The sequence below is a fragment of the Alligator mississippiensis genome, chromosome 1, assembly GCF_030867095.1.
Source record: "Alligator mississippiensis isolate rAllMis1 chromosome 1, rAllMis1, whole genome shotgun sequence".
NCBI classification, from domain to species: Eukaryota; Metazoa; Chordata; order Crocodylia; family Alligatoridae; genus Alligator; species Alligator mississippiensis.
In genome coordinates this window covers 172329182-172355154 of record NC_081824.1, presented here as the reverse complement: position 1 = coordinate 172355154, position 25973 = coordinate 172329182, and the positions used below count along the sequence as shown (strand labels likewise).

General features: G+C 42.6%; 1 protein-coding gene across 3 annotated transcripts in view; it reads left to right on the top strand.

Annotated features, from left to right (window-relative positions):
* KIF6 (kinesin family member 6) overlaps positions 1 to 25973 on the top strand; it is a 436353-nt gene that overhangs the window by 392785 nt on the left and 17595 nt on the right. For 2 of the 3 annotated variants that reach the window (XM_059717038.1, XM_059717041.1), the window contains exons 17-20: positions 7835 to 7939; positions 14541 to 14625; positions 15692 to 15827; positions 20574 to 20668. In XM_059717038.1, the coding sequence (XP_059573021.1) occupies positions 7835 to 7939; positions 14541 to 14625; positions 15692 to 15827; positions 20574 to 20668 (421 nt within the window). The remainder of the gene's footprint in view (positions 1 to 7834; positions 7940 to 14540; positions 14626 to 15691; positions 15828 to 20573; positions 20669 to 25973) is intronic. The other variant, XM_019483065.2, reaches the window with a different exon arrangement.

Sequence of the window (25973 nt, the reverse complement as noted above, 5' to 3'; positions counted from 1 at the left end):
GCTGGTAGCATTATATAAAGAAGAAAGAATTCTATTGATGATGGTCTTAAAACTCTTTGGCTTTTCTATAGCTTCGTAAAGTACTGTTTGTGGTTGGGTGTTTCTCTGTTGTTCTTTTGAGCAGCTTTAAACACTGGTGTAGTAGGTGCAACTCCAGAGACAACCATGAGTGCTAGCTCACTTTTATTTTGCCCTTGGGAAGAACAGTATTACATCTGTATGTGAAAACTTTGCAAGGATGTTGTCTTCAACTGCTAGATCCTACAAGAAAAGCCTACAGTGTTTCTTGGCTTCTGCTAAAGCTTCCCCTATGATCTATTCAGCTTTAAACTGCGGGTCCTCAGACAAGAAGTACAAAAGAACATAGGATCAAGCTATTGCTCCCCTGGGAAGCAGAGTCTCGGAATTACGGATTCCTATTTTTTTGCAGCTCTACTGTGCTAGCATCCAGCAGCACTTCACTCTTTGGAGCGGCTGCAGTCTTCAGAAGCTTTCTTGCAAACAGCATTTCTCTTGAAAGAGTACAGAGGTAGTCCACACAGAACACCCTGTCTCATTATTCAGTGAATGCTCCAGATATCTGGTAAGAAGTGTTGGTAGATTTTGTAGTTTGAGGCCCTGATTCTCAGGTCCAATTTAGCTATGCTAAGCAAAGGATTTGCGCTGGAGAGAGTTAAAAAAAAAAAAGTAGCTTTTTGCTACCTTTGTAGTCTGTTGGCTCCAGTTTAAGTCACAAAACTGCTGCCTATAATGGACTATTTAATAATAAAATAAAGTTGACAACCCCAACTAAAAGCTTTGGCTGATGCTGTTTACACAAGATCTGACTCTACATACTTTTGTACTAAGAGGATTTTTGTATTTGTATTTGGCCTCTTTTGCACAACCTTAAAGACATTACATCAATTGCAGGGATCCCCTATAACTGTATGCAGTTGCCAAACACTAAATACAAGCCTAGAAGTGTTTTTAAATATTCTTGCAAATGAGATAGCTACAACAAGCTCCTGAACACTAAAACCTAAGGGCCATGAGTGAGAGTGCCTGAGATGTCTCAGTTTTCAAGAAGAATATGGAGTGAGGTGACCCCAAATGGGTCATTAGGATCCGGCCAGTATAGGACACTATATAACAGATGAATACTTTAAATTGCACCTAGATGTATACTGGGAGCTAAATTAGCCTACAGAATGCATAAGTACAATAGGTTCAATACAAGCCAAGTAAAAAGGCAGCCTTTTTTCCTAGCTGCTATCTCCATAATATTTTCAAGGGACCACGTGTATGAAATGGTACTTAAAGATGTGAAGCCAAGGATTATTGAGATAAAGTGCACATCATAAGAAGAAATGTTGTAATTTCCTAGCCAAACATTATATAGAAAAACTTAGACAATTACTGCTGCCTCCTTCAGGTAAAAATGCAGAAAGACCTTCAGATTTAGGGGCATAGCTCCCTAAAAGAGACAGATTTATCAGTAAGTTTTTATCATTGTATGGCTGTGTCCAGACAAGCGCATCTGTACAATATGTGGTGCTGCAAACACATCTGTGGTGCCACATACCGCACATTCAATTCTCCGTGGTGCAAGAGAGCATCCAGGGGTCAAAAAAACCCACAGAGAAAAAAGGCAGAGCTGCGCTGCAGCTGCCGCCACTGTTGCAGCCCCAGGAGGCCCCCAGGACCTCAGGTAAGGCTGCCGGGACCAGCCCAGTGCTAGCCCCAGCTTCCCCTACTTCCTCCAGTGTAACTTGCCACACAGCAGAGCATGCGTGGCATAAGCATTCCCCAGGGACAGTTAGCAGTGGTGCAAGGTGTGCTGTCACTAGTCCCCAGGGAACCAAATGTCCACACCACGTGTGGACATGGCATATATGTCTCCATGACCCCATCATGTAATGTTGAGATGCTCAAGCTGGTTCTCAACAGGTTATTAGCTTATGCAAAGTTCCAGTCTGCCATAGCTAGATTTCTTCCTTATTATGAGCTAACTTAGCTATCTCTACATTCCTGGAACGCCACTTGTATACATACACAAAAAAGCTGCCACAGCATTAGGATCCAATTCTTATCTGCCTACGGGTGGCACTATGGTCCAAATGTGTAACTGTTGTAACAAGCAACTGAGAAGACTCAAAATTAATTTCCATGACATTATGTTTTTATTGAAATTGAAAAAGTTAGCTTAGAAGCTTTTTTATGGAAACACAAGACACTACATTGCCGTAGTAACAAGCTACTGTGCCATAGCTCATTGCTACGGCAATGTAGCATTGCTGGGCATAAACAATGATGCCAACGCTACTGCGCAGTAACGACAAGCTACGGCACAGTTACTTGTTGCTACTAAAAATAGCCATGCGGTGATGGGACTACTGAGTAACACTGGTTACTGCACAGTCATCTAGTATTTACTTAAGCAAGTAGTAAATGACTGCACAGTACAACTGCATAGTTGGCTGCTCATATAGGTGTGGCCACAGAAATGTAAAGGCACTATAATAGCCTTAAAATGAAGGGCCACCTGGACATTTTAAGATTATGGAGAGAAGGCCATTACTAGCTCCCAAGGATGGTTCTACTTACAAAAATGGACATGTGATTCAAAAAAATCCAGTGCAGTCTAGTAGCAAAATTCATTTAGTAAACTTAGGTGAGGATCTTGATTAGTGAGACTTTTCTGATCATAGCCCAGCTGTTATATTGTTCCACTAGATGACTGATTCTCAACCTTTTTAGATTCAAAATACCTGTTGTTAGACTCCAGGTACCCCTTGGAAAATGCCAGCTTTTGGCTTTCATTCATTTCTTGACTACAAAAAAATAATGGAGAGGGGTTTTTTTTCTGTTGGAAAGAATTCAGAAAGACCACAACAAGTCAGAATGTTTTTGATACTTTGGATTCCTTTTTGAAATCTTTTTTTTTTTTTTTTTTTGGGGGGGGGGGTTGTCAATCATATGTAGGTGTTTGCACACCTAGCACTTCCAATATTATCAGGCACCTTGGTTGACAGTCATTGCACTAGATAGACTGGCATGTTTGGAACACATTAAGCTTGGACCTAGCCAGCTGAATTTTTTAGTAAACCTTACTCATACATTTGGAAACCATCAGCAAAGTTTTAGCCACATTGGTGTCAGAAATCCCCATAGCTTGAGTACAGCTGAAGTAAAGCCAACATTTTCTTTTCTATGTGCCAGGTATTTTTGGTGCAAATGCATGTGATGACTTGTTTCAAGGAAGAGACTCCAGTGAGCTGAAAACAGAAGCACGAAGTTGTAGTTGAGCAGAACAACTCATAGTCACTGAAGAGACACTATATGTAAAAGGCTGTTCCTTCTAGGTGTCTTTCTGGTTCCATGTTACTTTGCAAGAAGTTGACACAGACATGTGAAAAGGCCAATATAACCATAAATGACAGAGTGCAGTGACACACTAATGGCTCATTGTACTGTCATCAGTAATAAAATTAAAAATTAGAAAGAACAAAATAGATTAACAATTAAAAAAAAATCACATTTAATATTTTAAACAGTTGAAAGTATACCGGTATATTTCAATCCACATACAAGTTCACCTATAGAATTTTTTTAAACTCAGTATTAAAAATTATTAGAAGTAAGGCTGATCTATAACCCACAGTCCACATACTCCTTATCTTTACATACATTTAAATCTGTACATGAATTTTGTGGTGCTTGATCATCTTTATTTTCATATATAATGTGTCTGTAATGTTTGTGCAGAGTACATTACAGCCACTGATCCTCAATCAGAACCATAGATTGAGATATAGATGGATTTCTGCTGCTAAATCTGCAAATACCTTCCACTCCTCATCCACATGAGCAGGTGGCTACAAACAATGATGCACAAGGATCAGGACCACAGAACCACACTTTCCAACAGCAGGATCTTGGCCATCGTGGTCCCCCTGCTTTACCTGTGGCAGGCTAGGATGTTAGGTCTTGTGGTATGTCAGGGTTGACTGTAGTTTTTCAAAGAGGTTAGACAATGGATTTGTATAAGATGGTTTGGATAGGGATAGTCCTGCCTCAGGCAGGGCATTGGACTAAATTAGCGGTTCCCAAACTCTGACAGATTGTGCACCACCAATTTAAAATGATACAACCTTAAGTACCACCAGTAATTTTTTGTCATATAAAGTAATTATAATAAACCTGTTAACACGTACCACTGGCCAGTTGTCTACATACCACTGGTGCTACCCATACCACAGATTGGGAGCCGCACTAGAAGATACCTATGGAGATCCCTTTAGCCCTACTTCTCCATGATTCTATGAATGATTATCTCACACAATGTATAATGGATCTTTGTAGCCTACTCATGCCCAATGCCTGCCTATAGTTGAAGATGGCTTTCTCTGAGATCAGTTTCCAGCTGTCAACTGCTGCTTCTGGGTGTAAGGAGAAAGCATGGACTGGTGGAAAAGGATTATGCTGAAGAACTGGGACAGCTACCAGTGGCAGGAGAACTTCAGGGTGAGAAAAGTGGCCACTTGCCTAGAAATCTGTGCTAAGCTAGCACCAGAATTGCAGAAGCAGATCAACAATATGAGAGACCTTTTGACCATGTATTTTACTCCCTCCCCTACTGGGTTTCAGAGTACACCAGTAGAAAGGGTTGTTCTCATACTTCAGAGCATCATGGACCATCATGGGAGGTTCACCCATGTCACAAATAACTAGTGTAGCAAAGAACATACGCAAGAATTTTCGTCAATTCCACCTTGAGGAAGTTGATAAAACAGGACAGTTTTGCCAACGCTGCTCCCGGAAAAGAACCCAGTGGTACAACCATTCCCCACCCTCCCTTCCCCACCACTGATACTCATTGACCCTGTCTATCCATTGCTTTCATGGCTCATGAATCCTTACAAAAGGCATCTTGACTGCAAGAAGTAATTGTTCGACTACTGTCTGAGCAGTATATAGGATGACAGTTGAATAGGTCTTTGAGTGGCTCAGGTCCAGACAGCAGACACTCAATGTGCAAGTGGAGTTATACCTACACAATATTTTAATACCTTCCTGAATTCTGCATATGACCTGTGAGAGCAAGGTCAAGTGCCTAGCCAGACTTGCCTAGCAGTTTGAGCAGCCACAACCACAGACATCCAGCAGTGACAACTATCGGGGCTATCTCATCCAAGAAGCCTCAGCCATCTGTTTTCATTCAGTGTGCACGAATGTAGTTATAAGTTGCCAGGTGCCTGCAAGGCAACCACTTACATACCCACTGTTTTAGGGAACACTGGTGTTTAATTTTCTCAACATACAACCTTTGCATGTTTTATGTGAAGTGTACTCTGAGCTGGGCCAACTGACCTGCGTGAGAAGGGAGGACCTGTGGACCTGCCATTGGAGGGCTTTAAATGCCTGCTTCCTGTTATTTCTGACGTGGCCATGTCCCCTGTCAAAAATGTTTCCGCTGTGCTAATGGAATCAGTCACCGCTGGCAGTGCAGAGCCATTTGGCCTGCCTAGTTTACATCTGCTGGCCAAATGCCCAGCTACCCCATCAACCGAATGTTGTATATGCTGCATGAAATGAACAATAGAGATTTTCTAAAAAAACAAAAGGCTTTTGTCAAACAAATCCAAAAGCAAACAGTGTAAACATGGCCAAAAAACAATAAAATGCAATACAACAGAGGCCTCAAAATTTAAGAGTGGGCTAAAATACTAAACTGGGATTAAAGACAGATGTGACATGGAGGTCTGTCTATAATAGGTGGGCATATCTACACTTGCTATATGGTGACATGGCTATGGCACCATGCTTTAGTACTTCCTTTTGGCACATGGTTAAATTTTGCCACTATGGCAACATAGCTGGCCATCATGTGTAGATGCACATGATTGCTACGTCTCCGAACTGCACCATACGGCAACGTAGCACATCACTATGTCACCATAGGGCTATGTGTAGATGCATCTGGTGTGAAAATATTTATGAATACTGAATGACAGAAAGTCCTAAGGACCCTTTAGTCCATCAAAGGTGGGCAGTAGAGGCAAATAGAAGAAAACCTCCACTGACTTCTGCAAGGCCAATGCCTCTGAGGGCTAAAGTAGCAGGACATCAAGATAACAGGCTGAAGCATCTGGTTCCCAGAAGGAACTGTTCACCTGGTAAAGGGTTCACTAAAACGAGGAGCACTGCCACTTGTGCTCTTGGCTTCAGAAAGAAGTGTTCTCTAACAGCTTCAGGACATTCAGGGAGTGCACCAATGTGTAGAAATAGCTGATGAGGTATTCATAGGACAGGATGGATCCAACCAATGAGGCACTGTGCTGGTCAGCGTTCTTGAAGTTTCTCAGGGCACCCCTGACTTGCAGGATATGATCCAAGTCCATTTGATGAAAGTGTAGCAAAAATATCTATAAACCAATGTCCATGGAAATTCTGGTTAATATATCTTGCTGTTGTTCACTCAGATGGTGTCCTCAGAAGCCCTGCAGGAGTGAATAGGAATAGTTACATAAATTAGAACAGAGGAGATTCCTGCACCCTGTTTCTTGCATATTGTGCTCAGTTCTTGGGATACATGCCTAAGGAAAAAGTGTGGGGCGGGTGGCTGGAGTAGATGAGTCAGCTTAAGCCAGGTGTTGCCAAAGTTGGGAGCTGTTCATGCAGTCCTTGACACTCAGCCTCTTCTCAGCACTAAATAGGCCTCAACTCTATCAGTATGTACAGCTTTGGGCACTACATTTTTAAAAGAGATGTAAAGAACATGCAGAGAGTCCAAAGGTGACCAACAAAGGTGATAAAAGGGTAGGAATGCAAGCCATGTCAGGAAAGACTGAAGAACCTAGGTACTGTATGTTTTGTTTGGAGAAAAGGAGATTAAAGGCATGAAAACAATGTTTAAATATTTGAAAGGCTGCCATAAAGATGGAGAAATAGTGTTCCCTTTGACACAGAAAGCAAGACAAACAACAGGTCCTGATCTCTGGAGCATATATGCAAAAAAGCCAGAATCTGGTTTTCCACCAGATTTTAATGGAAGGTAACATCCAGGTACCGTAACCCTAAAGCAGGGGAGGTCAGAACAGTGACCAGAGCATCCCATTTAGAGAAGGTACAGAGCAGTGTAGGTAGGTATCACTTGGCTGATCAAGTGGCTAAATTGGGGAGAGGCCATAGACAAAGGAATCCTGAAACAAGACATTTGAAAATTGCCCAGAAGTAAATTTAGCCCAGGAGTAAATTTGCATATGATAGACCAGAGCTGAACCAGTTTTAGGATGTGCATCATAGTTTAACTTTAACAGTGGGTAGTATGCAAGCCTCAAGTGGCCCCTGAGCACATCTACACGTTCAATACTGCACAGTCGTGCAGATACATACGTTTTAGGTGATGCTACTGCGCAGTAGATTAATTCTACTGTGCATTAGCACTTTAGCACGGGATTTGCCTGCCGTGCTAATGCACAGTAGAATTAGTCTACTGCGCTTGAAGTGTCTCATGTAGACACACCCCTGGGGGGTTAATTTGCTGCCCCTGGGTTCCCTCCCAGGCATCACTCCCTCCACCAATCTGAAGGCAGCTGCCACTGTGGTCTCCAGGCTCCTTCCTCACCTTCAGCTTCCACTTCATGTTTCTATCTCAGGGGGTGGAATTGGGTAGCATTGCACAGTTGCAAGATCCAGGGAGCCCAGGGCTCAGGGGACCCAGTACTCTGGTGCAGTGGGGGGTCCTGCTGTTGGAACAGCAGAGGACTCATACAGCATCTGAGAATACCCCCAGATGCTCTAAAGTTGGACAACCCTGGTTTTAATTCATTCATTCTTTCATTCGTCCAAGACACAAGTTTGCCAAGAGCAGCAGAACTGAGAAATAAAAACAATATAAATACTAATTGGACACTGAAGACCGTTCAAAATGTGATTACTTCAAGTGACTGTAAATGTAAGTAGTTAAATACAAGACTGCCTAATGCTGAATTTAAAACCTTTTACTGAAAATGTACAACTTAAGGGCAGGATATAATGTTAATTGAGGTACAAATAAATCTGTAGAATGTCTGATTTATAGAACAGATTCAGGCCAGAAATATATGAGTTCCCTAGGGAGCTTAAAGGTCAGAGTCATGAAGTTTCTTTCCAAAATTGTATCGGTATGTTTGAGGACAAGTCTCCCAGAATTTTTCAACTAGTTTGACTGTGATGTCTGTCTGCCTTGATGAGCAGTGATGATAATGCTACATGTAATTTATTGGGAATAGTATTTTTCATCCACACTTGTCAAAATGTTTCATAAAGGCAGGGAAATACTATCATCTGTCTCATGTCTGATGCGTTTTTGTGATTATAACATTTGCTGTGTAATTCCCCTTTGCCTCAGAATTATGCTGCAAAATCTCATCTTTCATTTTTAAAAAGTTGTCTCGAGACCTCACAGTTATGAATAAGAAATTGAAATGGTGAACTGAGTGTAAATTACTCCAGGGCATGTACTCACGTTTTACAATTAGGTAGAGAACAGGAAAAATACCTACCCTGTTGTAACTACCCCAGGTAAAGCTTTTACCCAGAGTAATGAAAGCTAATTACAAGTCACTTTTTCTCTCTTGTTGAGTTTTTATTACTATGTGCTGGTTTTCTTTACTGCAAGGTAAGAACAAGTACACAGAAAGTTATCCTAGATAGCTAACATATGGCAAAGCCCTGCTCTCCTGTGCCTCACAGTAACTTGTTTGTGTGTCTATGCCCACAGTGTTGCAGGAAGGTTGCACCAATAGCTCTATGATTTATGAAATACCCTATTCATCTCTATGCAATGCTATCTCTGACACCTAAAGAAAACAGTTAACCAAAATGTAACCAGGTAACCTAGTGATAAATGCAAATATTGTTAATCAGTTGCTCTAGATTTATGTCTTGATTTTCACGTCGGTAGTTTAAGAGTGATGGTGTAGTTGTGATGGTCCAGAAATTATGCAGGAGGCAAGAATTTCTTAGGTTGATATTTTTTATTGGACCAGCTATGTAGTTGGAATAAAGTTGGACAAGTCCTTGCTCCTGCATCCATAGCCTATGCAGAATGGTTTTACTATATCAGTACAAAGGGCAGTTTTGATAACATATATGCATCTACATCATGAGTGCTTTGCTGGTGCAGTATACTGATATTTCTGTTCTGTTTCTTTACCAGTTTACTGTAAAAAAACATTTCTAGCATAGATGTAGCAGGCAGGGTTGTCCAGATTCAGCCTGCTGCTTGCTGCTTTGGTTTCTGACAAGACAAAGGGTACACAGAGGGAAGCATAAGGAGCAAATATACTGCCTTCTCACATGAGAAGGGGAATAAAGCTATACAAGATCAAAATAGCTGTGCTGGATGCATATCAAGTAGCTGCCCATCTCATGCTTATCTGCCAGAAAAACTTCTTTGCATGTGTCTGTCCTGCAGAAGAGTCAGGCCCTTACTTTAGGCTACATATTTCTTTTGCCTGGAAAAATGAGAGGGAGTCCTGTATCTGTAGGTATATGTCTAGTTAAGTAGATGCAAAAAAATCCATAGTCTACAAAGCAGCATGCTTTTCAACCTACAGACTGCATCAGTGTAATGAATGAGTGAGGTAAGAAGCCAAAATATAGTTTACATAAGTATGCAAATCAGCAGCCTGATAAGCAGGCTCTGGGCCTCTGCTCTACAATGTGTTTGAGTCCCAGTCATTTTTGTGACTGACCCAGAGTTCAGTTATTCTGTTGAGAGAGAGAGATTAACTTACAGTTCATAAATTCATAGATGTTAGGGGCTGGAAGGGACCTCACGAGATCATCAGGTCCAGCCCCCCTGCTTTATTCAGTTCTTTCTGATGAGTGTGACTGTATCAGTGAGACCATTTTGCAACTGATCATGCTTCTGTTTTATTCATTCATGGATCCTTGCCAATGTCATGCACAACTGCTTTTCTGGTTCCAGATGTGGATGGCATCATATCAGACAGGACTTTGTTTAAACCCCAAGATTTTATTGCCACTTCTGAATATAATATACAATTAGTTGCAATGTACAACACTCGAGATGTGCAACTTTATGTGTAGGGACTGGTTTTGCCTGGCTCTCACTCACATGCATAGAAGGTGGCTAAGCCGGAGGGGCTGCTGAGATCCCGGGGCTGCCCTTTGGTTGCTTTCCCTAAATACTGTTCATCTGAACAGGAACTCCTGTGGCCATACAGCTGAGGGCAAGTAAAATTCAGGGGCATCCAAACCCCAAGCCTCCAGGCTCGGGCCTGCACTTAGGATGCCCACCAAATGATTTGGAAGCATCTGAAGCCCCAGATGGGGGTAGAAGATGTTTGCTGGTAGTCGGGCCACATATGGTTCTTGAATGACTCACGGATTTGGAATTGATTTGGCTGATTTGTCTTGGAACAGAAAAAAATTTCCTTTGAAAAAAAAAAAAGAAAGTGGGGGGAGTGTGGCCCATGCCACAATTACCAGCAGAAGTGGCTGATGATGGAGCTAAAAGAAAGCTATATATTCCTACAAGGCAGAGAAGAGGGAACACCCGTCCTGCACCTTTAGAGCCTCAAAGTCCTTATCTCTCCTCTAGCTCTCTGGACTATTTAGTAGGTTTGCACTTTCTTCACCATACATCTGTTACTTTATAAAGCAATCCCAAACGTATGTTTGTATAACCCCCAATGCCATCAGTAGGAGCTATGGGTAGGTAAAGGGGAAAAAGACTGCAGATGAGGTCCTGACCCAGCTCTAATCATTGGAAGCTTTGCCTTCTTACTTAAATGGGTTCAGGATTTAATCCATTAATGCTTTGTCATTATCCATTGTGTGTAATTGCGATGTAATTTCTCACATACATGTCCCCAAATATGATACATGCCTTTCTTTTAAAAGGTAGAATAAAGAAAAAAAAATCTTTCCTTGACAATGCCAGTAAGTGGCAGTAACTGAGTAGCAGCTTCTGAAGCAGGAGACTCTGCCAGAGAGAAAGAGAAGGTTATCTACAGCCAGCAGCTAGAATGCAGCACTGCAGCATTATTCTTGCCCCACCCCCCATGCCTCCCCACAGAGGCAGATAATACTATTACCGTATTTCCTTGTTTATAATTAGGGTGACCATACAGGACAATATGAAATCTGGGACTCTGGCAGGGAGTCACTGACCCATTAATGACTCGCTGTTCTTTCCTTCACAGGGGTTACCAATCACCTGTGAAGTAACAATTAGTGTTAATGTACAATTTTGCTGTCTGCTAAGGCTTCCTATTTCACAGCTGTTGCTGCTCTGCTTCTATGCCCTGTGCCCAGGGTGTTCATTTTAATTTTCACCATCTGGTTGAGACCAGCCTCCAAAATCTGGGACTGTCCCAGCCAATCTGGGACATATGGTCACCCTACGTATATGCACATCCCATTTCCCATCAGTTGAATTTTGGGGGAAAGATGCATGTTGTATAGAATAAAATATGGTATCTAGCCCCACTAATTTTTAACATCTCTTCTGCCATAAGACTTGTACATCTCATGACCTATGGTCATTTGCTTTAATACCATAAAGCATTTAGTGTTTGAATGTGTTAAGTGTACCCTCTCCACTATAGACTTCTCCACTCGATCCTTGTAATCTGCTTATCCAGCACAGCCTTTAGATACATGCAGTGAGAGTTGCATGTGTGGTTTTTGTTCACCTTGGCTTTTAAATCTGTATTAACACACTTGACCTTAAGTACTTTCAGTGAAATTAAATACTTTTCAATCTCATTTTTGATTAAGCTACAGGGTGCTACAACAAAGATTAATGGTTTTAGCTGGAGTGCTGACAGGCAAAAAGGGGTCATTACTGCCCTCGTGCTCCAGCCAGAATTCCATTCCTTGAAGCCGGGGTACACTCCTTGGGCCTAATGACAGGTTGACATATAATTTATTTTCTTGGCAAAAATAATAATTAAGGTGGAAAATTAAGTATATTGTACAGCATATCTTTTGTTCCCTTCATTTTCCTGTAGTTTACAAAGTCAAACCTGTTTTCTTAGGAATCTTAAACTATTCTCCCTATTTTAGAAATAGAAGCTGGTTTTGGAATAGTTGTAACTTTTTTAGTATTGAACTTTACTTTTCCCTTCATCACTGAGTTGCTTTTAACCTATGTTGGGAAGGCTGGTTTGCTGTCTCTCAATATTATCAATATATCATTGATATATATAATATATTGTAGATTATTATATAGTATAATTATATAATGTAGATTATTATATAGTATAATAATATATCTATATCTATATCTATATAGATATAGATATATATATATAGATTCATAGAGTGTAGAGTCAGAAGGGACCACAATGGATCATCGTGTCTAACCCCCTGCCCCTGGCAGGAAAGAGGACCAAGGTCAGATGACCCCAGCCAGGTGACTATCTAGCCTCCTCTTGAAGACCCCCAAGCTAAGTGATAGCACCACCTCTCTCGGAAGCCCATTCCAGATCCTGGCCACCCTTACTGTGAAAAATTTCTTCCTAATATCTAACCTAAATCCACTCTCAACTAGTTTACACCTGTTATTCCTAGTCACTCCCTGGGGCACCTTAGTAAACAGCGCTTCCCCTATTCCCTGTTGACCTCCCCTAATAAATCTATAGGCGGCCACAAGATCTCCCCTCAGCCGTCTCTTGTGAAGGCTGAAGAGATTCAGCTCTCTCAACCTCCCCCGTAGGGTCTATCACGAAGGCCACTAATCATGCGAGTGGCCCTCCTCTGGACCCTCTCCAGATTCCCCATGTCCCTCTTGAAGTACGGCGCCCAAAACTGGACACAGTAGATCCCTCTCTGCCTCCGAGCTGCTGAGAAGGACACTCCCTAACGTATAGGTGTGCTGGGGGTTCCTCCTTCCCAGGTGGAGTACCTTACATTTATCTTTATTAAATTGCATCCTATTTCTCTCTGCCCATTGATCCAACCTGGCCAAGTCAGCCTGAATTTGCTCCCTGCCCTCCAGTGTACTAACTTTGCCCCTTAACTTGGTATCATCAGCGAACTTGGAGAGGGTGCTCTCCACACCCTCATCCAAATCACTGATGAAGATATTGAATAATATTGGTCTGAGGACCGAACTCTGTGGGACCCCACTGCCCACCTCCCTCCAGGCTGAGAAGGAACCATCCACCACCACTCTCTGGGTGCAGTCCCTAAGCCAGTTGCCCACCCACCTGACCGTGTAGGCGTCCACTCCACAGTCTGCTAGCTTCCCAATGAGGATAGGGTGCAAAACTGTGTCAAAGGCCTTCCTAAAGTCCAGGAAGATGACGTCAGCCTCGGCTTCCGCGTCCAGGCAGTGTGTGACCTGGTCATAGAAGGCTACAAGGTTTGTCAGGCAGGATCTACCTGTGACAAACCCATGCTGGTTTTCCCTCAGCATCGTTTCCCCTGCTGGGCCTGCACAAATGTGTTCTTTGATTCTTTTCTCTAGCATTTTCCTAGGAACAGAGGTAAGACTGACTGGTCTAAAGTTACCCAACTCATCCCTTCCCCCTTTCTTGAAAATGGGCACCACATTGGCCCTTCTCCAGTCCTCAGGGACCTGGCCAGAGCACCACGAGTGCTTGAACAGCTGTGCCAGTGGCTCAGCTATGACATTGGCCAATTCTTTCAGCAGCCGTGGATGGAGGTAATCTGGCCCTGCTGACTTGTACCCATCCAGCTCCTCCAGGAGCTCCTTCACTATTTCAGAACTAACCGTAGGTGGAATGGTACCATGTGGACATCCATCAATGATCGAGGTGGGGGAATTGGCTTGGTCGGTACGTAGAAATACTGAAGCAAAGAACTCATTGAAGATCTCTGCTTTTTTCCCCGCGTCAACCACCAACTGTTCTGATTTGTCCTGCATATCATTATACTATATGCTAGCTCAGTTCTAAGGCTTGTCCTGGTCACAGACACCTATGATGTAGAATCTATCCAGGAAACTTGTGCCTTCAAAATGATTCAAAGCAGCTGTACCTCTCAACTTTCAGGGAATAGGTATTACTAAAAAAACTGTCCAGCAACAGAAGAAGGATGAACAAAGTTAAGAATTAGAATAAGATGGTAAATTGCTTTCTCAGGGTTTTACATGGAATTCTGTGGACCTTACATCCCCTCACATTCCCTTTTTCTTCATTGTTTCTTAAAGAAGACATTCACAGAGAACTGGGAAGAGAAAATCAATACTCATTTTATTTTTAATTTACATTTAGGGCCTGATTCTGATCTGACACTGCTATAAATACAAAATAGCTGAACTGAAATCAGTGGTGTTACTCTGGTGAAACTAATGTCAGGATAAGGCCCATGTTCAGATTCAAAACCCAGATCTCCACCAGGATAAAAGACTAGTGCTGTTCCCTATTGTACCTATCAAGTAGTTCTTATGCTATTCTGAAACAGCTTGGGATCTGGGGTTTTTTGGAGGGGAGGGATGCAGAGGGATGGGGTTGGTTTTTTTGTGTTTTCATCCTTGCCCTATCTATTTATTGCTTACTTCTGGTAACTTCTTGTAGGTGTTGCCAGCCCTTCTGAAGAGCTGAATAAGTCTGATCCAGTGGAAGAGAAACTTCGAGCACAACTTGAAGATGAGAAAAAAAGGTATTGTATTTCCCTACTCTGATACTCTGAATACTGAAGTAAAATGATCCCCAAATGTGTTAATCTTGTTTCTGCTAGCAAATTGTTATATAAAAGCTATTCTTCTGGTTTACTATTAGCTTTCAACTTAAAATGTCAGCTTGTTTCCTTTATGATCACATGATGCATCAGTAGGAAAACTGTAAACCTAATCTGGTAATCTAAAAATAGCATAGTGTTTGCATATTGAGGATCAGAGTTAGAAATTGGTTCTTCTATCTTTCAGTTGTCAGAGGCTGGGAGTGTCACCAAGACAAAGTGGTTATCCAGGTGTAACATGTTATGTGTCCCCTCAGCTGTTTCAGGAGCAATGTCCAGGCCTCATTGACCTACCCACAGGCATTATGATTCAGGGGCTTTATTTGTGAACCAACTAGAAAGAAAAACAGAGGAATCTTCATGGTTTCAAAAATCCTTCCTTCTGCCATAGCATAACTGTGGCCAGGGAGATAAAAGAAATTTCAGACACAGGATATCACATTGTCTACGTTTTTCAATTTGCTTCTTAGTATTCCTGGTATCTAGAATCTCTGATGGGACCTCAGGACTAGCTCATATTATTGCATGTCCAACCAATGGTAGACAACATGTCTAGTTACTGAATTGTCAGTAGAAAATGTGAGCCTCTGCATAGTCTCTAATTGAATCCAGGCATTCTAGCCACCATTTATTTATTAATGGCATGATGCTGTGCAGACAGAAAAAAAAAATTGACAAATTTGATTGATGAATAGCTTAAATAAACAGACTCAATATCATTCCCACTAGAATGGGAGTAACTTCGTTCTTCAATAAAATAAATACTTTACTGGGGTAGAGTTCTTATATTTGCTGTCCATAGACACTCTTATAAAATCAGTGATGATTCACGCCTCTCCTTGACTTTTAGCAGTTGTTTTGAAGTTCAAGGTTTGTAACTGCCCTGGATAACATAAAACTTCGTTAAGAGATCTGTCAGCATTTTTCCTCTGGGCCAAAGATGGAATTTCCCTGTAGTAAACACACTCTTTTCTTCTTTTCATTGTAGTTATAAAACCATGTTCAATCGTTTGAAAGGGCTAAAGATAGAGATTGAACACTTGCAGCTTCTTATGGAAAAAGCCAAGGTGAAACTGCAAAAAGACTTTGAAATCTGGTGGTCTGAGGAAGCAAGGAGTCTGCAGGTATCAGATTGTTTTGCATCTCCTTCAGTACAATGCAGATATAAAATTTAAAGTACACTTGTCTAAAATTGTGATTGATTCAGTAGGAAAGACACATAAGGCTAAGATTTTGGCCATGATTCTCTTCCCTCTCATCTTGGTATAAACTCATTCTGTTTAATTCAGAATCAATTTATGTTAATCTTGTCTCCAGTTTCTTCTATTTTTTTTTATTTTTTTTTTACATCCTGCCTGAGAAACACGTCCTAGGAATTCCAGATGATTTTTTTAGAGGTCTTTGTAATGGCTTCCACACTCCGGCAGCTCGCCACACAGGCTAATATGCCCCGGGCCTCGCACACCCCTAGGGATGGCTCTGACTACAGAGTAAGGGTTTTTGGGTAGGTGTTTATACATGTGGGGACTAGGGAAAAGATTTGCTCCCAAGTCCCTGCAGCCCTGCAAGGGGCCTCTGCCACCAGCAGGGGGAACTCAGGGGCTGGCAGGAAGCTAGCCCAGAGGCTGGCAGGGAGCACCAGGCCGGGAGACTACTGCTGGGGCAGGGAAAACGTCCCCCTGCCCCAGCAGCAGGGAGCTTCTGGCCCTGGCTCCACAATCAGGGGCATGGGGCTTGGAAAGAGCTGGTGGGTAGGGGCAGGTCCCAGCCCCCTGCCCGTAGCTGCCCCACTGGTGGACAGTTCCCAGCCAGCCCCTGGCTGCATGGGGAAGTCCGCACATGCAGCCCAGAGCTGACTATGAACTGCCCAAAACAGGACAGTTCCCAGCCACCTTCAGGCTGTACTGCTTTCCCATGCAGCCTGGGACAGGCTGGGAACTGTCCCAGTCAGGGGCAGGTCCCAGCCAGCTCCAGGCTGGGCAGAGCCCTGTCTCTATGCAGGGAGCTTCCAGCTCCTGCTCCGCAATTGCAATTGCAGTCATGGAGTGGAGACTGGGAACAAGCTCCCAGTCTGTTCCCAGCTCCACAATTGCAGAGCAGGGTCTAGAAACAAGCTCCCAGCCCCTGCTCTGCAATTGTGATCGGGGAGCGGGGCCTGGAACCTCCCTGCCGCCAGGTCAGGCAGACATTGTCCCTATCAGGGCATGCAGAGTGAGGGGGCTAGGGAGCTTGTTCCCCAGCCTATTCCACCACCAGCTCCCAGCTGGGGAGCTGGGTGGGAAACAGGTCCCCTGCCCACACACACCCAGCAAGGAGCTCCCAGTGCCAGCTCCATGGTCATGGGACTCTGGTTGGAATACTGTTATTTTCCAGCAGTGGATTTGCAACTGCAGGCCGCTGCTGGGAGATACTTATCTCCCAGCCTGAGCCAGATAAGTGTCTTCCAGCCTAAGCCCTGTAACTGGAGAACTCAGACTGGGAGATAAGAGTCTCCCAGCCCCCCACTCCCCGATCATGATCTGGGAGCAAGGGGCTTGGAGCTCCCTGCTGCCAGGGCAGGGGGACACAGTCCCTGCCCGGGTTCCTGTGGTGGAGCCTGTCCTGGCAGCTCCCAGGAGCAGGGAGCTATCTCCTGCCCCCTGGTAGACAGTTAACCGGGAGCAGGTTTTGCTCCCGGTCAGGTGTCTACACAAGGGCTATGGCACTATTACTAATGATGAGTAAATTTGCTACTTGCATTTCATAGAATCATAGAAAGTTTGGTTTGGAATGGACCTCAGGAGGTCATCTTGTCCAACCCCCTGCTGAAACCATGACCATCTGCAACTAGATCATCCCAGCCAAATCTTTGTCTAGCTGCATTTTGAAAACCTCCAAGGGTGAAGATTCCACCACCTCTGGGTAACCTGTTCCAGTGTTTTAATACCCTCCTAGTGAGAAAAGTCTTCCTAATATCTAACCTAAACTTCCCTTGCTGCAACTTGAAACAGTTGCTCTTTGTTTTGTTATCTTCCACCGCTGAGAACAGTCCAGCTCCATCCTCTTTTGAAACCCCTTCAGGTAGTTGAAGGCTGCTATTAAGTCCCCTCTCAATCTCCTCTTGTCTAGTCTAAATAAGCCCAGCTCCCTCAGTCTTTCCTCATAACTTATGTCCCCCAGCCCCCTCACCCTCCGCTGGACCTTCTCCAATTTGTCCACATCGTTTCAGTAGTGGGGGGCCCAAAACTGAACACAGTTCTCCAAATGTTGCCCCACCAATCCTGAATAGAGGGGAATAATCACTTCCCTTGACATGGCAACACACCTATCCATGCAGCCCAGTGTGTCATCAGTCTTTTTGGTAACAAGGGCACACTGCTGGCTCATATTTAGTTTATTGTCCACTGTAACCCTCAGGTCCTCTTCTGCAAAGCTGCTGCCTACCCAGTCAGCCTCCAGCCTGTACCAGTGCATGGGATTGTTCCATCCTAAGTGCAGGACTTTGCACTTGTCCTTGCTGAACCTCATGAGATTCCTTTTGTCCCAGTCCTCCAATTTGTCTAAGTCACTCTGAGAGATTGGAAAGCTGTCCATAGACAGCTGACTGCAGGTAGCAAATGTACTCAGTATTAGGAAAATTTACTGTGAACTAAGCATATGCATATGAAGATGCACATGCTAACTTCCCAGTAAACTATGCTAATGTGAAGTTAAGCATCTCATGTAGATGTGCCCACATGTGTTTTCATCAGTAGTGTAACTGAGGCCAAGCGGGGGGCAGAGAGTGGAGTGGAGCGTTGCATAGCATTTGCTTGGAGCCACACAATTGCACTGGCAACACAGCATCAGCTGGATGTCACCACTTCCTCATTGCATTGTAGCTACCCTAGGCACTCAGCTGACTTGTTACACCTCTTGTTTTCATGTACTAGAAGATGTCAGCCATCATACCAGCAAAGTCCAACAGTAGCGCACCAGCAAAGTCCAGCAGAGGCAACTGGTCTAAAACTTCCCGTGACAGCAGTAGGGTTGTGAAGAGTTAAACAAGTAACCTCCCCCCTGAGAAGCTACAAGCTGATGGCTGCTGCCCCCTCCCCCCGGGCTCTCTGGGCTGTGCTGCCTGCCTGGTGGGACTGCTTTGGCCCCAGCCCCCCAAACTGCTCTAGGTGGGTGGGTGCAGCCCATCCTCTACGGCACGGCACTTCACGGCACGGCACGGCAGGGCAGGGCAAGCACCGGCCCAGGGCTAAACACCATCCCCCCCATGATTTCGCAGAGCCACAGACTGCAGCCCAGCACCACCACCATGTTTAACAATTAATTACAACAAGTTAAATGAATATTTATTTAATCAGTATTTACATCTCTATGTTGCAGTGACTTTAGTAGCACTGCAGAATATGCAGGTTCCCCAGTGGTTCATCTACTCACAGCTCAGAAAGGAGAGCTTCTGGTTCTATAGCCCAGGTCCATGAGTAGCATTATCACCAAGTTTAGGAAATCTATAGAAGCAGAAATCCTGCATTTAATAACTGAATAATTTAAAATAATAATGTGAGAAGTGAGAGTAGAATAGCTAAGATACAGGGTTTTGCATTCACCAAAGATATCACAAAAGCAAAAAAAAAAGGAAAAAAATAGTCTTCTCCATTTCTTTCACAGGCTTTCTTTCTCTTTGTCATTTTTCTGAAAGGTTTCCCTTCCAAGACTTTCATTAAGATGGAAATAGTGGTGTCTGTAACATTTTGGAAGGGAACCCTGTTATGTCTGCTAGTAGATGCTCATCCCTAAACATTTGAGGCCATGTCTGTTTGGCATAACTAATTTCATAGCACATCACAGCAATTATGTTTCTACTGAATCCAAACAGTATATAGTTATTTAAAAGACAATATTTACTCCTTGAACAAAAATGTAACCTAAAATACATTTTTTACTTGTTCAGCCAGTATTCCCTTTTGTTCTAAGAAATAATATTAACAAGACTTCAGAAAACAATATACAGTTAGGTATTGAATAACTTTCCACAGCTTTGTTAAAGTGACATGATGACAAAACACAACTTAACTAACTTAATTGTAAGTTGTGGTTATAAAATATGTCAAGTCAAAACACTTTTAACTATGTGGGTGGCAACAGGGAAGGTTTAATAGCCGTACTTGCCTGCAAATATAACTTTTCAGAGAGCTGTGTATAATCCCTATACCTACTATAGGATATTTTCTGTCCCCGGGAGAGGCTCAGGACTCAGCCTGTCATGATTCATCAAGGGAAGATTTCAAAATCTGATCTAGATAATTGACTTTGATACCTTGAACCTTCACCTATCTATAGATCTAAGCTCCTTAAGTAACTCAGGTCAGCCAACACCTGCTGATACTTTGAAAACCTGAGATTTGAAATTCTTATACCAATCCTAAACACTTTCTTTCAATGGTCCCATAAGTTTTTGTTTGAGTGATAAGATCAGTTGAAGAATGCAGCTGAATTAGAAGTTATTTTGTGGGTACTAATATTGGGGTAAGATTTTAAAAGTCCTGAGTGCTCTAACTTAGTCACAGTTGAAGGTACTATTAAAACTCCCATTGGGCTTGTCTACATGAGACCCTAAACGTGCAGTAGACTAATTCTACTGGACATTAGCGTGTCATGGCAAAAGCCATGCTATTGCACTAATGCACAGTAGAACTAGTCTACTGCACATTAGCATCACTAAAAAGGTATGCACTGGTTAATTTGCATTGAGTTAGTACCTGTTATTACAGGTACTAAACTTAATGTGCAGTAACTATGGTGCATTAATGCACATGTAGACTTGCCCACTGATTCCAATAGGAGTAGAGTTTTGCTCACTTTCAGACATCCTCCCTTACATGTTTTGTTTTTTCTAGGAACAACTGGGAAAGCCACACTTGAGTAATTCACCAAGTGCCTTGACAACTTCTCCCCGGTGTTTTGAATCCCAGCATCAACTGTATAATAACAGGTAAGGTAGATGTTTTTTTCAGGCTTACTGTGCCACCATCTGCACAGCTGATGACATTGTTCAGTGAAACACTCCCTCTCCCTTTTTCCTTAGCTTGGAACATTCACTAAGAAAACAGCTTAGAAAAAACTGTATTGTACCATGATAGTTTTTATAGTTCAGCAAAATGTTGGGCATGAAAAATGGATGAAAAAATAAATAGAAGAGATTTTCTTTTTATCTTTTATTGAGCACTTGCAGTGATATTTTGGGTGCCTTGTTCTATGTAAAATATGTTGCTGATAAAATGCTTTTCTGCTGTAGTTATTATTATTCATTTAAATTTCATAGTAAATTTGATATTGCAGAATATTAAAGCCTTCTCTGTTGTTGGAAAAAGCAGACATCTTTCCTGCTCCATCATCTGCTACTTCTGATCTGACAGCCTATTTTAGCATGAGCCAATAAATCTCTCACTTCCTTCCTGAGCAAATTTGCAGATGACACTAGCCTGGAAAGGATTGCAAATACTTTGGAGGACAGGAGCACAGTTCTAATGTAACTTGACAGATGGAAAGCTGGGCTGGAACTAACAGGAAGCAGTTCAGTGCTTACAAATGGAAGATACTATATCTTGGGAAGAATAATCAAAAACACAAATACAAAATGGGTAGCGCCTGGCTAGGTGATAGTACTACAGAGAAGGATCTAGGAGTCTTGATGGATCAAATTCAATACGAGTTTGCCATGCAAGACACAGGATGTGAGAGTGCCTCCTTACTCAGCACTGGTTAGGCCTTATATAGGTTTGTCTGGAGTTTTGGGTTCCACATTTTAAAAGGACATGGAGAAGTTAGAGAGGGTCTGGAGGCAGGCAACAAAAATTATAAAGAGCTTGGAAGGCAAGGCATATGAGGAGAGGTTGAAGGAAATAGGTATGTTCATTTTGTGGAAAAGGCACTTAAGAGGAGACATGATAGCAGTCCTCAAATATCTGAAAGGCTCCATAAAGAAGAGGGAAAACAGTTTTCCTCTCTTGCTGCAGAGAGCAAAATATGGACCAATGGCCTAAAGTTGCAGCAAGGTAGATTCAGGTTAGATATCAGGAAGAACTTCTTTGCTGTTAGAATAGTGAAGCAGTGGAATAGACTGCCTAGGGAAACTGGAATTCCCGTCACTGGAGGTATTCAAGAAGAGGTTAGGCAAGCATTGATCAGGGATGATCTAGGATCGCCTATGCTCCACTATGTGTATTTCCCATGTTTCTAGGCTTCACTGGTTGCCAAATGGGGCTGGGAAGGAATTTTTTCCCCTCCTTTTGCTACAAATGGCAGGAAGGCTTGGGGGTGTGTTACTTCCCCCAGAAGCATTGGGTGTTGGCTGTAACCAAGGCTGGGGTCAGAGCTATCCCTGGGGGTGCAAATCGGGGCAACCACCCTGGGCCCCATGCTTTGGCACGGTCCCGCGGAGCGGGGCGGAGCAGCAGCAGCACAGAGTGGCATGGAGCAGCAGCTCTGCATCCAGCTACTTGCTACTCGCCCTCCCTCCCACCCTTCCCCCTGCCGCCAATGGCGGCAGCAGCCTCTTCAGGTCCAGGGTCTATGGGATCAGAGCACAGGCAGAGCCCTGCATGGGCTGATTTGCCCCAGGTCCCACACCTTGCTCAGGTCAGTGCTGGCTGGGGTTCTTGGCTGGAGTGGGGCAGTGCTATTTCTGGGACTTAAACCCAGATGTTCCTGGCTAGCGGGTCTTTCCCTTCTGCTCAGAGTCAGATTGATCACCATATTTAGGGCCAGGAAAGAATTTTACCCTATGGTCAGACTGGTAATGACTTGGGGGTTTGCCTTCCTCTGTAGCGGGCGTATGGCCCTCTTCCTTGGATCTTTCAAGTGTATTTTAACAATCTTTGCAGCAGCAGCACATTGGCCACCATTATCCCCCTGACTTATCTGTGGCAGATTAGGCTTTTATGCCTTGTGTTTGTGTTAGGATTGACTGTGTAGTTTTACTAATAGGTTAAACAATGGATTTGTGTAGGATAGTTTGAATAAGGATTATCCTCTCTTGGCAGGGGGTTGGACTAGATGATATCTGAAGGTCCCTTCCAGTCCTATGTTCCTGTGACTCTGTGTTATCAAGTAATATCATTGGGCATATGTAGAAACTAGCTAAGTACACACCTGAATTTACCAATCTTCATTGTTAAAGGGTGAACAAACAGAAGCAATTTATTTATCCCTAGTGGAGTTCCACCCCTCTCTCAGCAGCTAAGCTTCCCTGCAAAGAATAGCTCTTTTTACTTTGTTGCAAAGATATACTTCAGTGATGTTTGTGATTACATCAGGTGTTCCATAAAATATAAATATTGTGTGATACACACAAAACTGGAATAACTTAGTCTGCAATATAATCTTGCAGCTGCTGACAGTTGCTGTCATTAAAATTTTAGCATGCACTGTATTCTAGTATTAATTTTATCATGGCATTTTCAGTTTTTAGAATGGGGAATGCTTCAATTACCACAGTAAATTGGATTAATGTAAGTGATAACTGTCCAGTTTCTCTTAGGAGAGTCGCTGCTCTCCCAGGAGAAACCATGAGTGTGCAGATGTGTTTTCCTCCACAGCAAAAATGGGTGCTCCAGAAGAAAAATAACTTGGGAACAATCACAGTTAATCCTCTCTTGGGTGAGATTCTCCTGGGAGAGCAAATGTCTGTACAACTTACCCCTCTGAGAAAAGCCATGGCACATTTCTCCAACATCCCAGGGTGCTTTGTACCTGTTCCCAGGCTCCAGGAGAACGTGTCACACAGGCTGGACAATACTGCTGCAGCCAAACAGAGAGCAGAACACCCCCTTTACAATCCCACATTGCACTGTAGGGAGACCCAGCCTGATTCAGCAGTCTGGGACAGCCAACCAGGACTGCCCTGTGCATTGCTGCCATCTGTTGCCAGAAAGACTGCATGCCATGAACTGTTGTTTCTTCTTGAAGGATTTTTTTATTGTTTTCCAAAACTGACACACAATGTAATTTCAATAGTTAGATTTATAGTTGTCTTCTCTTATTCTAAGTCTTATGCACTCTGTTAAGTTCCTTGCAGGCACTGAGCACCAAGACAGCAGCAGTCATATCCTGTGGTGTTCTTTCTTTCTTATTTGTTCCTATCAAGAGAAGTAAAAGTACATGTGGGTTCCTTTTTAATTTTGTTTTAAAATGATCTTAAAATACTTGTTTATGGCTTCTGCACTGCTTATTATGATTAGTCAATGGCATGTCAAAGAAGTATGGTTTACATTTGGAACAGAACATAGTCAATTTTAGTGTGGTTCTTAGTTCCTGCATGAGTTAATTTCAGTCTTGGAGGGGCCCCTATATACAAACAAACTGTCTTGATAATAAATATTTCTATATGGTTCAAGGGGTGCATCTACACAAGATGCTACATCGTCATAGCAATGACCTACAGCAACGTAGCGTTGGCAGGCACAAACTGTGATGCTACAGCTATGTCGCAGTACTGATGTACTCCTTCACTTCAGTACATCAGTACAGTGATGTAGTGGCTAAAAATAGCCATGGAAGTACTAAAGGAAGTACTAAATGATGGCATAGTAACAACAGCGCCATAGTGACATGTGTAGATACGCCCAAGGAGTGGGAGTCACTAATTGTGGCCCTAGTCTGGGAGTTTTAGGTGGTCTTTACATGTCCTAAGCCTAGGTCATTGAACACCATAAAGTTCAGGACTGTTGACTGATACAATATTTGGGTGGGGGGTTAGGGGATGAGGAGGGTCCAATGTAGCTGTGATTTTGTTTTCCCATATCTAATTTCACTTTTAGAATGGCCCTTTGAAGTTCACTGCTCTCCTTTTCTTCTCTTACTTTCATGGAGAGTAAGTCTTATTTTATATTAAGCTCTTTAAACCGGTTTAACACAAATATATTTCCAGTGTGATACATGGGGAATTAGAAATACAGATCTTGCTATTGTGAGAGTAAGCTGCAGGCTTAATATCCCACTGTGCTCAAGCATTAGGATTTTAGAGGAAAAGTTTCCAGTTTCTATACTATAAAATAGTAGAATGCTTATTTCCAAAGATTCCCTTCAACCAGAGGGACACAGGACTTTACCTATTAATGTCCATTATTATGCAGAATGAGATGCTGGATATACTTTCCCCACTATTATACAGTCCAGGTATATAAATGACCTTTTGTTACAGAATTTGCCTAGAAACAGGCAGCATTTCCTACACTGATACTTCCATCATTACCCATCAGGCAAATTGTTCATAAGAGTAGATACTGACATGGATTATAAACCATGTGATATTCTGGGTGAATCACTATAAATAGGGAGCCGTTTCCAAAAGGGAATTTAGTTAGCAGATGTTTTGAATGGACATAAGATCTAAAACTTAGTAGGTTGTTTGTCAAAAATGTTCAGCCTATATCTTTGGAGCGAATAGATGCAAACACTGACTTCAAAAGTAAAAGTAATGGAATGACTTTCTTGGCACATTTTACACTGACATATTTATTCTAATAAAATCCCTTGGTCATCTGACCAATTTGATATTGCACAGTTTATGTAGAATGTTATTGTTTATGGCACACTTTCCTCCTTTTGCAAACATTTTAAAATAATTAAATGTGATAAAATTGATAACTGAAAAGAGGAGGTGGGTCATCCTTGGTAGGCTGGAAGGGACAAAATTAATCAAGTTTATGCCAAATATTTAAATAAAGCAGTGTTTTTGGTTCATAGCAACCCCACTAGAACTAGTCTGGGATATGAAAGGGTCAATCCTGCTAAGTGCTAAAAAGGTGGGATTTAGAATCTCACAGCATCAGGTGGTAAAGACCCCAAACCAAAGACTTGATCTTGCTTCCACTATAGCTGGCAAACTGTATTGATTTCACCTGAGGCAGGATTGGAGTTAGTATTTTGTGATTGTTAAGATATGCCTTCCCCTTCCCCCACTTGCTTCACACACATGCACTGCATGTGCACGCGCACACACACATACACACACATGGCATTCTCAGTGGATTCTAAATGGGATTTGCCTTCCTCTAGGAAAGATGATTTATTAAACAGGTGGAACCAGTGCTACCTTAATAACATTAGCTTCTCTAATACATTTCAAATATCTGGAATTTATAGCTAATGTTTTGTTAATGTTTAACCAGAAACATTCCTTTAAAATAAAAAATGGTTTGCTCCTTCACTCTTGTGTCAAGGCTGTGCTCTGGTTAGCTCTGAATGCTTTATATCCTTCTCCAATCCCAAGCACTAAACTGAAATACTCAGAAAAC